Raw genomic sequence first — 14,876 nt, 5'->3', positions numbered from 1 at the left:
ATTTTTTATTGTAAGCGTATAGTTGCCGTATTAATGCAGCAATATTTTCAATTTCATGTTTCCCTTTTTTATGTTTATTGCATATGCTTGCAATAATAAAGAATATCCCTCATGCCAGCTTGCTAAGGCCATGCATTTCAGCTACGACAATGCTTGTTATGGTTTCTGTTGGACAATTTAGATACATTTTGCAACCCAGCTGCAGATTTTTTTGTTCATTCTGCTAAGATAGACATAGTGGTATCAATTTATAAATGGATTTTACCTGATGTTGTGCTTCTTATTTAGGTGTTCAAGTGATTTTCGAGGTGTTTTTGAATGTCATGGCGACTCCTGCTCATCCAAAGCATGCACGCCTGACACTTCCAATGGTCTTTATACAGATGGATGTACATTTATACCGGATGCAAGCCAAAATACAAGAGCATCAATCATGTACATGCAAGCTCTGCCCACTGTAAGTACTTTCTTTTTTTTAGATTATAATGCTTTATCGAGATAATACACAAAGTAAAACATCAGTATACTTTTTTACAAACAGAGTTCAAAACAGTTCCATCACCCAAATTGAAATATAGAATATGAAAGGAAGAAATGAATTGAACCACAGCTGCATATAAGCAAAATGAAGTGAACAAAACCAATCTGAACGGTTTAAAACTGCACATAGGCAAATGCAATTTAAGGTTTTTAAATAAAGATGAACATTAGGGGGGAGGAAGGGAGGGAAAGGGGGAAAAATAGGAAACAGCTAAACAATTAATGCAACAATAACAATAGGAGGTAACTGAGCATATCATTAAGAAGGAGTATGCCAATGTACATACGAAGTGGATCAAAAAGTCAACCTGGAAAGGAATGTTGTGAATGGTAACCAAAGTAAATCCTTTTTTAATCAATAGGGGTGTAGAGGTGGCATATGCGCGGTCTGGTCTGTGATGATGACATAACAGGTTCCACCAAGCTTGAAACAAGATTTTAGCAGTGTCTTTCGAATTGGTAGTAATAATCTGAAAGGTAATAGCTATAAACAAGTCAACAAATTTACCCACACCTACCTGGGTACTCCATATAGGAAAAGAGCCACCCAGAAAGACCTGAGCAATATCAAAAGGAACATTGGTAGATCCAATTTCATTTAATTTCCCCCAATTGAGTACCCAGAAGCTCTTAACTAGAGGGCACTGAAAGAACATATGAAGTAAATCACTCTTCTCATGATGGCAGGACCTGCATTTCACAACCCCCAATAACTTGAACTTATGGAGATCCAAAGGGGTAAGACAGCCCATTGTAAAAATAATATAGAGTCTGTGTTGTACTTGCTGGTCGTGAGGAGGTATGGATTTTTGCCCAGATGGAGCTCCAAGTCTGAAACAAGAGTTTTTGTGCTACGTCTTTTTCCCATAGAAGTTCTATACTGGATTTGATTCCGGGGTCAATAGGATGAGACACTATCTTATAAGTAGTGGGTGCCCTAAGCTGAGTAGAGCAATGTGGTGAAGAAGTGTGTGTCTGAGTATGAGAGACTTAGGAAGAATTCTGGGTCAGGAGTTCAACTATAGAGGGTCTAAGGTGATAATAGTGGGGAGCATGTAAAAGTGCTATGTCATACTTCTTTTCAATCTCAGTGAAGTACATAGGAGATTCAGCAGTTATCAAGTGCTCAAATGTAATCATGCCTTGATCAATCCATTCCTTCCAAAATCTTTAAGTGTTTTATACCAAACAGTAGTGTGTGCAAAGTTATCCGAGTGAGAGAAATTAACTTTAAACAAGGAAGTAGCCACTGCAGTGGAGTGCGTGAAAGTAGGAGATAAAAAGCACCTAGGGGTGCATATGCAATTGTTCTAATGAGCTCCAGGCCATTGATGGTATTTGTGGGGAGCCTGATAGAAAGGTCCAAACTTGTTTAAGGGTAAATGCAGAGTGATAACATCTAAGGTTAGGAAAATGTACTCCTCCTTGTTCTTTGGACTGTTGTGGTCCGATAAGCAAAATCCTAGCCCTGCGGTTATTCCATAGAAATTTAATCAAGGAGTGGTGAATGATTTTGAACAAAGAAAGTGGGAGAGTGATCGGGAACATGGAGAGATAAAAACTGATGATTGGAAGCAACATCATTTGAATTGTAACTAGTCTACCCCACCAAGACAAAAAAAGTGGGGACCAACTGTCAATGAGTGCTGAACGTTTTTTAAGTATATCTGCAAGGTTGATTTTAACGGTTTCTTTGATACTATTGGTGTAGAGGAGGCCTAAGCATTTAAAACTTTTGACAAAAAGCCAAAAGACTTTCGTCATAATATCCCAAAACAAGAAGAGCATTGATGTAGGCGGGGGGGGGGGAGGAGGAAAGAACAGAATTAGTGACAACAAAAATTCGAAACGCTGTAATCATGAAACATAAACAGAATCAACACAATGGATGAAGCACACACCACAAAATAGATGGATAACTAGAATAAGAACATCCGTGACAAACGAGGTACGGAGGGGAAACCTGTGGAATAAAATAGAGGACATGTAAGAAAACATTCAAGTTTTGCTCAGTTCCATAGCTTCTCATTTATGCATGTGAATACATTTCCTAAGCTCAGCTGGATCCTCAAAAGTAAAAGTTATGTCCTTGTAGGTTACTTTGAAGAAACATGGATGATTGAGGCCATAGCGGGCATTCATAGATTTCAGCATCAGCTAAAGGTCTAGAAACTCTTTCCAGCGAGTAGCAGTAGATTTAGAGACATCATGAAGAAGAAGATTCTTTGGCCAGACTATAGCATCTGTTTGTATTGCTTGACTGCGTTGAGAGTCACCATGAGATACGAGTATATTAATAAATATTGATGATTCCCTGCGTGTTTTTTTAGGATGATGCCTTCTGAGGGCCTATCCTGTGAGCCCTTTGAAAATTGAGATCAGTAGATTTCGGCACAACTATCTGGGGGATGTGAATCTTCAGAAAGGAGATCCTATCCGAACCTTCAGAGTCTTCCGGAAAACCATAAACTCAAAGGTTGTTGCCCCTGTGAAGATCTTGAAATACTCTTTAGTTTTCTTCAATTGCGCTACTTCACGGGAAAGAGTGTCCACTTTGGCAACAAAGTCCTGTGCATCACTAATCTTTTGTTCTACATCCAAGAGCCTTTAAGTCTAAACCAGACCTTTTCTCCTCAATTCTTTGAAGTGTGGTAGTGGTATCTGTCATAAAAGGTCAAATGTTGTGTAGTTCATCCATTATATCCTCCAAAGTCGGGGGGAAAGGAGATTTTGTTGGGGTGGACAGATCTTTTTTCACTAGCTTATTAGTGTTGCTGACCAAATCTTTGCGACCACTAATATTGGAACCAGCAGCCCCTTGGGGCTTGTTAGTATGCATGGTATCCATGTTAACAACAATATATATCCACAAGAGCAAATAAAGATCTCTCTCCAGGCACAGGTAACCGAATCCTCAAAACGATATAGCAAAGAAATTGCACTACCAATACAATTCAGATGAGGACCTGACTAAAAAAAGTCAGCACAAATAGCATTAGTTCCCTGTAAGGTAGAGATAAAGGCATTAAATGAGGTAAAGAAAACACATTTGCTAAAGAAACACCATTTGGTGTACAGTGACGTTAGTTTGAGGAAAACAGCCCAAAAGGGCAAAAAACACAGACCACAGGGGCATTTTGCTGCGCTGTCTCCAGAAAATGGTTCATGAGGCAAATGCACAAAATGGTGTCTTCACTGCGAGGAGCCACCGAGGCCAAACAGAGATAAGGGGAAAAGTGTCCAAATAGGCTGTTTCAGGTCAGAAAAGCTTGCCTCATGGTTCCTCACCGCTTCCAACGATGATATCCATCGAATTACTTCTGCACCTTTGATTTTAAAGGCGCCCTTCAGCTCTGAACATTACCAGATATCATAGAGCTGCCTTAATGAGTGGCAATTTTGTTTCGCCGCCACCGCGTGCCTCCTACTGTAAGTACTTTTTAACCAGCTCAACTTCATCAAATGTACACTTACTTTTAGGTCAAATGTCATGTACATATCATGTGGAACAAACTTTAGTGCATCATGAAGTATGTTTATATGGCACTCCAGATCGTGGGCATTCAAACACTTTCTGCAGAATATACTTGTCCTTCACACTCATTACAAGAACAAGATGCTTGCTTATCCATGAGTCAGGGCTGATAAGGCATGCTGTTCCAAAGCCTGGGTGCCTGGGCGAAGAGTACTGAACTTCCTTCCCTAACTAGAAAGACTTCTGGTCACATATGATGAGTCTGCTGCACAGAGTCTTTCCATTACTCCCACTTTCGGTGCGGAAAACCCTAGTACAGGCACTAGTGATCAGCCGCCTGGACTATTGCAATGCTCATTTAGCCGCTACCAATGAGCCTTTACTTAACAAACTCCAAGTGGTTCAAAACACAGCAGGCCGCCTCATTCATAGGATGCCAACGAGAACAGCCTCACTCCTCTTCTTCTGTAACTCCACTGGCTTCCCATATGTAAGATCATTATATTCAAGATCTGTTGCACAGTGCAAAAATCACTGAATGGCAGAGGACCGAGATACCTAGCACAGAAACGTATGCCATACCAGGCAAGCAGACTTTTGCGATCACTTCTCAATATGCCCCGCATTAGGAAAACACGCCCCGGGGGTAGAGCTTTCTCTTGCCTAGCCCACTTCTACTAGAATTCACTACCCTCCCACCTACGAAAGTGCATTGACCACCCACATTTCAGGAAGCTTCTCAAATCTGAGTTATTCTGATATTAGTGCATCTTTCCTATGGTTCACTGGGGTGATTCATGTGCATTTTAAATGAAATTAACTTAACATACTATTAACATAACATAACTTCAGGGGAGGGAGCACGAGGATGTATCAAAATGGTGTTTTCTTGGTAGCACCAGCAAAGAAGGTGCTGCTTTTTGGGTTCTTCTGCGCAGACCTTAATTCAAAATATCTGCAAACTAATGCATGCTTTGCAGACAGCAGAGCTCGGAAACAAAGGGTCGTTTTTGCCTATTGCTACACTCACAAAGCTCATTGTGGAAACAATGTTGTTGGAGGTATTTGGGAGAGATAATTTCTCTGGTATGTTTATTGTTGAGCGTGTCCATCGATCTCTGTCCCCGCGACAGAGGCAAAATGTTGAGCTTTCCTAGAGAACATGGTCCACTGCACTATCAGGGTTCAGATATTGCAATATTCCCCACCTACACAATCACAGTACAAATAGCCAGGAAAGAGTTCACTGAATCAAAAAGATGCTGCACAATGAAAGTATTATCATATCCAGTAGAAGTTCGAGGTGGACTTAGGGGTAAAACGAAACATTTCACTGATCCCAAGGCAGCTTTGACATTCGCAAAGCAGTGAAGGGGATCGGAGGTTGCAGCATCTCTGCAGCGTTCCGGTAGACAACAATGGTTGGCACAGAATGTGTATTATTTCTGGGTACTAGCTGCTGTACTCACCAAGGCCTCCAGTACTAGACAACCCTGCGATAACCATCACTACTGAGGTATGGTGACGACAGCTCTTCTAAAACACAATATGACAGACCTTGGACATGTGTTACAAGAGGGAGAATTTATGACAGTTGAACAATTTTGTGGTAAAGTTTTTTCAACTACACTTGACATATTTATAGATAGCAGATGGTGACACGCTGTAAAGCATTACTTCCCAGAGTTCCCCCAAGAACCTGGCAAATTTACATTCCTCAAAAAAACAACTTGGTCTTGAGTATTGCAGGGGCTGGGTCTCACTGATCCATAGACTAACACAGGGAGAACATTTAAAAAGCTGTGTAGCTGCCATGGAATTGTTGGAGATGGATCTAGGTGGCCTATTGGATATCCATAAATGCTCATTTTGCTGATACAACTTAAATGTTTGCATAGACTCTGATACCCATGCTAGGTTGCACAGGCCACGTGAGTGCCCTCTTTTTCTCTTGCACCAGGCTACCTTCTTTCATTTGTCATGGTAGTGCCCCACTATTGACGTGAGATATCTTCCATCTCCAAATGGGACATCTCAATCACACCTAATGATGCAGTGCAGGGTTAGGTCACCTAATACCGAAGCATTCATTGTAATTGGTGTCAATACTTTTTAGTATTTGCAAAAAGAGAGATAGCCCTTCACTAGATGACGGAATCACTTCCCACACACGTCGGATGGATTAGAAATGTTGTTTGTAACACACCAAGGAAGAATTGTTTGCAATGTCCTGAAATTCTGGCATTAATCAAATCCTTCTTGTCCTGCGGTGGACACCTGCTTTCTATAAATCTCGTTAAATGCTAATAAGGATTGAAGGCTGACCTTTTATGATCAAAGTGAGATGAAGGATGGGGCTCTGAACTGCTCATGGAAAGGGATGTTGACAATTAATATAATAAAAAAACAGAATAAGAACATTACATATTGTGCTGTTATGCCCACACTTGTTCCATTAGCTCGTCTCTTCCCCATTACAAAAAGGTGGACTTCGAATTAAGACAAGTTAGTGAGCAATGCTATTGCCACGCCTCCAGCAAATACATTATTTTACAGAAGCTCTACAAATGTTCATGCCCCTTTCAAATGTTAAGTGATCAGCCTTTATTGGCATCTGCGTAGTGCTAATATAGACGATGTAGCCCTTGCTCAATTATTCTTACACATGTAATATTCAGGAAGCTAGCACATGCTCTCTCATGTTATAAAAAAAACCATTAATTAAAAAAAACATAGAGGGGCTTTGGCTTAGTCCTCTTCATCCATAAGCCTGTTCAAATGTAATTTACATTTTCCTTATGGTCACAAGAGCAAACAAGATGAGGCAATGGATCAGCCCACTACAGCCAATGGGGTTCTTGCACTGTGACAAACTTTGTGCACATTTCCCTAAGAAGATGTGCACTTCAGGGATAAGGCTGGTGTGCAAATTCTTTCCTTTGCTAATGCTTGGTACTATCAATCCTTTATACTTTTCATTTTATAGTCATCCATTAGATGTTTTGTTTGTGCCTTCAACATTCTGTAATTGAAAGCCAATAGTGTATTTTCTTTGTGCCAATAATCATGCTTCCTTTCGATGTACATGTCCTAGGTAGACCTTCCTACCCATACTGTTTATTAAAATGGTATGTAGTGGTTGTTTTTTTAGTTCAGCATTTGTTTAGCAAACATATGGCCATCATATTAAAGAGATGGCTTGATTTTTTCCCTCATTTTAATTTTGTGACATACGGGCTGCAATTTAAATGAAAAAAAATCTTCATCTCACCAGCCTGCCACAATAGGACAAATTAGCTTTGCCAATGCTTTTTTTGGTTAGTGTACAAGCACAGAATCCAAGTCATAAACTAGTAGCAGAAGATGCCAAACAGCAGTAATTCTTGTAAGCAGCTGATACATCCAACTGGTCTTTGGAAACATAGGCCTTAGGAGAAGCCCATGAAGTAGCCCTGCAACTACTGAACAGTGAAACCACTTTACATTTGGCTCAGGAGGCAGCAATCACCCTAGTGAACCTGTCTTGGACTCATAAGGAAGTGTCACACTAGAACCTGCATAGCCCACGCTAATGGCTAGGTGAACACAGCCACAATAGGAGAGACAGAAATGTTAGTCTCCGAACGTTCTTACCCACCTGAAACAAACAAGGTAACCAATTTGAAGGAAGTCTGAGTATAAGCCCAATAAACCATTGCTGCCTATTCCACATCAAAGAATTGGAACCTAACCCAGCCAGATGCAAGACAACAGAACCAGGGTTAAGAAGCACTACATCTTTGAAAATGTGGAAATATGGCAAAGCCTTTGCCTTGAAATCAGGAGAAGGCCACAAAATCAGACCTTCAGAAAGGAATTTAATACAGGGTTACCAGCAGAAGGCCCCTAAATACCTTATTTGCTTAGCTTTAATAGCAACTAGAAATGCCAAATGTATTGTTAAAAATCCATGGGCTCAAAGAAGACACCAGGAGACCCTCAGAACAAGACTCAGATCCAATGGAGAATTGAATGTCACACTTGAGAATGGAGAAGCACACACTGCTAAGCTTTTAGATATACACATCCCTAAAATACACCTCATCTGGTGTTTACTGGAGCACTTGGATGCCAGCCTATGGGCTATACAGAAATAAAGAAGTGAGACCCAACTCAGACACATCATGTAGCAAATCAAGAATATGGATATGGTCACAAGTCAAAGGATTAGGATGAGCAGCCTAACACTGTACACAAAGGTGTCTTTAAAGTTTTGAATGAACTTGAAGTATAGAATGATGCCTATACTACTTCATGGTCCCTGCAACTTCCAAGATCACCGTCAAATGCAGAATGGCAATATGTTCGGCTTTCTGTCAGTTAAAATCAACCTGGGCAACTGACAACAGGAGAAAAGCAACTAGTGAAACAATGACTGGAGAGGAGGAAAGGACCATCCCAGCTGGAACACCAGGAGGAACAGCAGTGGGGGAGAATCACGGCCTGCAAAGTCAAAAGGATCTCCCAGACATACACTGATCCCACACTCTGTTGTTCTTGTGAAGCACCTTGTAACAGAAATGAAAGGAAGGAAGGAAACATCAGCTCCTGGGGCCATTACTATGGCAAAGCATCCATTCCCCACACTCACATCACCTTTTAGCTTCAAGCAGAATGAAGGCGACATACTTTTAGGACTGGATATGAATAGGCCCAGCCATTGAAGGTTCAGAGCAGAGCCAATCTCCTGGAAGATCTTGGGCTAAAGAAAGAGACGTTATCAAGAAGGGGAAACACATGGCTTGGGGCCTGGACATTCTCCTTGTCTAAAAGGAATTTGACTGGTTTTGAATGTAGCTGAATCTCTGGCAAATACAGCAGAGCTTTAACCAGCAGAAACACACTTTAAATGTAGTGCCAAATGTCTAATGATATAACACTTGTTCATCTGGTTGTCCATCCTGACCTAAAGAGATATCTCCTGGACCTGGAGCAACACAGAAAAGCACTGTGCTTCTGTCCAAACATCTACCAACTCTCTTTTGTTCAAAAGCATAACAGTCTACCTGCACAACCACATGCTTACGGCAGAGGCCGTGTCCTATCTTGCACTCCAATCACTGCTTCTGTCATCTGTAATCAGGACCATTTCCTGCAGCAGGTGTAGCTCAATAAACCCTGCTGATGTCTTGCTCCAATAAACACCACTGGAGAGAATTTCTCAGACTGGGACAGGATTAGAATGAGAAGGTAATAATATCACGAGTACTGTTTGCAGCAATCCAACATATGTCAGAGAGAAGTTTTAAATAGAGCCTTGCTCAAGGTTCCATGAACACATATGTTGCCTTTTCCCATGGGATTTTAGAAATGTTGAAGGTACCTCCTAACTGAGTAGATCCTTAATGTGGAAGACCACAACTTCACAGCCCTGGTAAAAAGTAGAAACACAATGTCCCAAGAGGCATTCATTAAAGCACCAATAGACTTCATGTGCTGACAAGTACTCAGACAGGATTTCGTCTGATTCAGGCTCCACCCAAAGGCTGAAGCAGCACAAGAAATTACACATGCTTCAACCAGTCATCAAGTTCAGGAAGTACTTGAATGCTGCTCTCATGATAACACCCTCCTCCAGAGCAGCTGCACCTGCAGGTCCAGGTCTGGGGATGGTAGAATGCACTCTGGCACCACCACTGGAACCATCCCAGCAATGACACATTTACACCCTTCAGACTACTGATGGGGCAGAAGGCACCCCCAGGCTTGGGCCGAGAAAGAGGATAGAGAACACCCTTGAACCCAACTGCAAAAGAGGCACTAGCACAATAATACTCTTTGGTAAGAGAGCTTCTTTTCCTTGTTGCGGTGCACACCTCTCATGGGGATTGAATGTCCTGAAAGTCAGATGCAAAACTGAGTCTGGTACATGGCCGAGAACCTGAGGACTTCTCATTTCACTGGCAACTTTCAAGAATCTGTAACAAAGGTTGCCTATACAATGCAAAAGGGCAAGAGACAACCTTGATTAAAAGTCGTATAAGTGAACACTTAAAATGACAGAGCCAGGTGTTTGTGAGTATTACATGCATATTCATATAACAGGGTTTGCGCCCACAGTACATTCAATGGTGGAGGAGAAGCAGCCTGCTACCCTAGTACGATCCCAAGATTGATAAACATATACTATAGCTTTTGAAGCACACACCATTCAGTTCAATTACAGTTGCGTTGTATGACAAACAAAATTACTGATGAACATAGGAGGTTTTTGTTACTTTTTTCAATGTAGATTTATTTCCTCCAGATGACCTTCTTGTAGTCAACACGTGTTTCATATCAGGTGTGGTCTGTGGCAATTTCGGCAGTCAGAACTCCTAATGGTGTATTCCTGCAAAGGAGGTCAATAGATCAGAAAACGTGACTCATTCGAGGTCCAAAATATCAGAATGCCACAATATCCAGTGTGATCCCGGGGAAGTATTCCCTCTAAGGTTGGACGACACCAAGCTTCATGTGTGTGAGGGCAGAAGTATGAACTGCCCACAATTTAAAAACCATCTTTACTAAAAGATGTGTTATTCAATTCTGAGTTCAGACAGCCTAAACTTCTTTAGATGAACTGAAGAGTGCAAACATTGTAGAATGCCTTTTCAGCCCAAAGTTATCCTGAATATGTACCAACACTTCTGCCAGCACCTCTGAATGCACATATGTTGCTGATATAGCCATGTCAATGCACCTATCTTCATTATCCTGAAGCACCAGTACCTTATTACCATTACCTCTAGAAAATGTAGGGGCAGGAGGAGTCAACAGATGCTTAACTAATGCAGTCTGAGCAATGCACCCAATTAGGCTCTTTAACCGTTCTGTAGTTATATGGGTAAACAGCATACATTGAAGACATCACCTCTGATGTGTGACCCCCAAAAGGCACCTGTTCCCCTCCTTTCCAGAGATCAGGAATCTCAAAATGTTTACACCCCTCCATACTAGTAATAGCAGATCCAAAGCAACCGAAGCTCATACTCCATCCACGAGATCAGCAGCCCCATGATGCCTTCCAGCTTGTAATAGCTATTTGTAAGTGATATGGTCCCTGCTTCAAAAAGTGAATATGTGCTAGACAACCCGAAGCCAAGGGATTCAGGCAGCGAACTGGATGTTGTGCATGGCCAGTGAAAGCTAGGAAAAGATGTTCAGGAGGGTGAAGGCAGCAGCCCAAACTCTGCACAGTGACAAATGGCAACAACCCCAACTGCTATGAGTCAATGACCCAAGGAACAGCCCACCACACAATCCTGCAAAATGCAGACCCAGCAACCCATCATTATCTGGGGAGCATCTGAAGTAGAGAAACAGAAAACCAAATGCGGTACACTAACCGCATATCCTTAGGGAAGACCTGGCCTATCATTCAGGCTGGACTACTCCCGTTGGAGCAGGGTAAAGACTGATTTACAAACTGAGGTGACGGTGAGAAAAATAACATGAATTTAGATGTGACTCGATTGAAATGTATTTACGCATTTTCTACATCACTTACCCGCATATCCTGCCAGGTCTAACCTGAAAAGGAATAGGACATAAATAGGACATGTTCCTGTATGTCAGTTCCTCTTCTGTGTTTTCCCCCTGTTGGTATGTGTATGGGAGGTAGGAAATAAAAAAAATGAACATTGGCAAAGCAAACAAATTTGTATTAAATGTGCAAATGCATATCGGCAAAGGCACACACAATTATGCACTTATCCATTACCGTACTTATATGTGTTAGCACATTCAAATTAGACATTATGGATATGCAAACTGAAACGACCTCATGGTCCTCATCCATACTGAAAGGGCTTCCGGAGCAGGTAGAATCCTTGGACCATGGTTTCTATTTTCATGGTACTGCCACCCAATTCCACTGCAGGACACCAGTGTCTCTAGATCAATGATGTGCTGAGAACAGTGACATTAGTAGAGGCTCTGTTGCAATGGCCACTGCATAGGGCGAAAAACACAGCTACCCTCCTCACCCATGAAGGGGGCAAGAACACTGCCAGTGTGTGCAGGCTCACACACACAGCCATGTTTAGGAAGACGCTGACATGGATGGTGTAGGAAGCCCTACGGGGATTATGATCAATGTGAGCCCATATGCACAATTGCTCCTAGTCAGTGTGACCCTCCTGGCCCTCCGGATCCTGCATCAGCACACCACAGGAGGAGGGAAAAAAAGAGGCATACCTTGGACAGAACACTGTATGGCCTCCATCCTCTTCTCTCAGACACAACTATCTCTCAGTGGCACTGTTAAACGTTCACCTTGACATTGCTCTGAATATGAAACAAGAAGCTGTCAATACACTGGCTAAGCGTCTAGCAACAGAGACAAAAAGGGAATGACTTTTCAGAAAATATAAACAATCTAAAAATGTTAAGAGTTAAATCCAAAATGCGGTAGACAGCCCATAAAGCCAGTTATTGAAGAGAGCTCATCCAAATAAGCCTGTGATGGAAACAGGCTGTACCAAATTTCTTGTGTTAGAATTGGCATTCTTGGCATGGTTTCTCCTGACTTTTTGCCTCTTCCTCCTGTATTTTTGATGCTGTGCTGGATTTCGTTTTGCTGGCTTAGATGCTTTGGGCACTTTCCAACTGCTGATCAGCGTCACAGACAGTGCAAGTGCTCCCTGTGTAAATTGTTATCATGATTGGTTATCCATGTTTGGCATATTTGATTTACTGGTAAGCCCCTAGTAAAGTGCAATGAGTGTGCCCAGGGCTTGTAAGTCAAATGCTACTAGTGAATAGTGGGCCTGCAGCACTGATTGTGCCACCCACACAGATAGCCTTATAAATGTACCTCAGACCTACCACTACAGCTTTTACCGCCATTTCGACCTGGCAGGTGCACCCACTGAACTCTACACAAAAGAAAGGGGGAAGAGGATAGCACCTTACTTCAACCCCCTCAAAGTAAGTAGCAACCCACAGAAAAGAAGTAAGGTTCCTATAGTCGCAATATTTCTTTAGTCACAATCTCTAATAAAGGTGTAGCAAAACACATCACTTTGTAAAAACTGCCCTCATCCACAACGAATTGTGAAATGCTTGATCATAGGGCTGCTGTGGTTCCTCATCGCAGACCAATGCTTGAGGTAGAGCAATAGGGTGGAGGAGACAATACAAACAAACAGAAAAGGAAAATAAGGATCTAAGAAAAGGTGCACATAATGAGTCTGAAACTAACTAAGGGATATCCCAATAATGTTTTTATTCTTGGAGTCCCTTGTCAGGATTAAATTGGTAATTGATACCCTGGGATGGTGGTGAAATGAGCGTATTATGCACTCTTCACCCCTCCGTTCTGCGCAATAGTCGACATGTTTCAGCCGGAATCCCTGTCTCTACCGGCTTTCATCAGGACTGTTCGATCCCTATGCTAGATTCCCTTTCTGCCAATCAACCCCTAGTATATCAATATACTTAAGGTTAATCCACCTGTATAATGTGGTATTGGTCCAGTACACACTCCCATTTAGGATATGTAAATGGTGAGAAAAAAATACAAGTGAAGAGGGTTTGTGTACAAATAAACAAACAAATAAAACAGTGATGAAAAGTGACTAAGTGCTATATATGCTACCTTTATTATTTATAAACCTTTTTAGTGCGATGCGGTTGTATACTTTATTAAAACACCACAGCTAGTGAGGGAACACTGCCCTTATATTGTTTGTGAATACAAAAATATCAATATATTTAATATTGAAATACTAGAGGTTGATTGGCAGGAAGGGAATCTAGCATAGGGATCCGACATTCCTGTTGAAAGCCCGTAGAGACATGGATTCTGGCTGAAACATCTCGACCATTATGCAGTACGGAAGGGTGAAGGGTGCATAATGCACTCATTTTAACACCATCCCAGGGTATCAATTACCTTTTATATCCTGACAAGGGAATCCAAGAATAACAATATTATTGTCATATCCCTTAGTTAGTTTTAGACTTATTATCTGCACTTTTTCTTGGATTGTTCTTTTCCTTTTCTATTTGTTTGTATTGTCTCCCTACTATTGCTCTGCTTCAAGCATTGCGATGTGCAGAGGCATTGCGGCAGCCTTATGATAAAGCATGCCACATTACGTTGTGGGCGAGGGCCTTTTTTACAAAGTGATTTGCTTTGCTACACCTTTATTGTAGATTGTGACTAAAGAAATGTTGTGACTATAGGAAACTTAGTTCTTTTCTGTGTGTTGCAACTGCACCCACTGGCCAGGCCCTAAACTTCCCTTTTCTTACATGTAAAACTCCTCTCAGGTAAGCACAGGATACCCCCATGGGCAGGGTGCAGTGTATATCAAATATAGGACACATACTGGTTTGCGTGACAGGTCCTGATAGTAATATACCACCAGTATAGTTTCTCACTTTTTAAAGCCCATCTGTCCCATAGGCTAACATGGGAGTTACTTTGGAACACCTTACAAGTACAAACTTCCATTGGAAAAACATAAAGAGAAAGGGAGTTTAGGCTCTCTGAACTCAGAATTGTATAATATCTTTTAGTAAAGATGGTTTTTAAAGTGTGTGTTTGAAAATGCCACTGAGACATTTTCTTATCTAACTATTCTGTGTGCCTCTGCTGTTTTGTGTATTGACTATCTGGTATTGAAGTGACAGGGACTGGGGATGTGCATTCCCTGTAGGCAGCCACCGGGGGGAGGGAGAGGTTGAATGTGCCCTGCCTTTCCTGGGTGACTCAGCGCTGAGCTGAATAGACCTGAGCTCCATTTGGAGTAGTGGGAGGAGTTTCCCATGCACCTGAATAGGCCCTGTCTCCTGTGCACAATGCGGTCTCCATCTCCTGCCAAGTCGCTGGACC

At 41.8% G+C, this 14,876-nt stretch overlaps 1 protein-coding gene across 1 annotated transcript in view; it reads left to right on the top strand.

Moving 5' to 3' along the window:
• CLCA4 (chloride channel accessory 4) overlaps positions 1-14,876 on the top strand; it is a 323,718-nt gene that overhangs the window by 57,889 nt on the left and 250,953 nt on the right. Inside the window, exon 4 of the mRNA XM_086953978.1 lies at positions 289-457. Coding sequence (XP_086810104.1) covers positions 289-457 — 169 coding nt within the window. The remainder of the gene's footprint in view (positions 1-288; positions 458-14,876) is intronic.

This window comes from Lissotriton vulgaris, chromosome 1_1 (genome assembly GCF_964263255.1).
Source record: "Lissotriton vulgaris chromosome 1_1, aLisVul1.2, whole genome shotgun sequence".
Classification (NCBI taxonomy): Eukaryota; Metazoa; Chordata; class Amphibia; order Caudata; family Salamandridae; genus Lissotriton; species Lissotriton vulgaris.
This window is presented reverse-complemented; position numbering and strand designations above follow the sequence as displayed.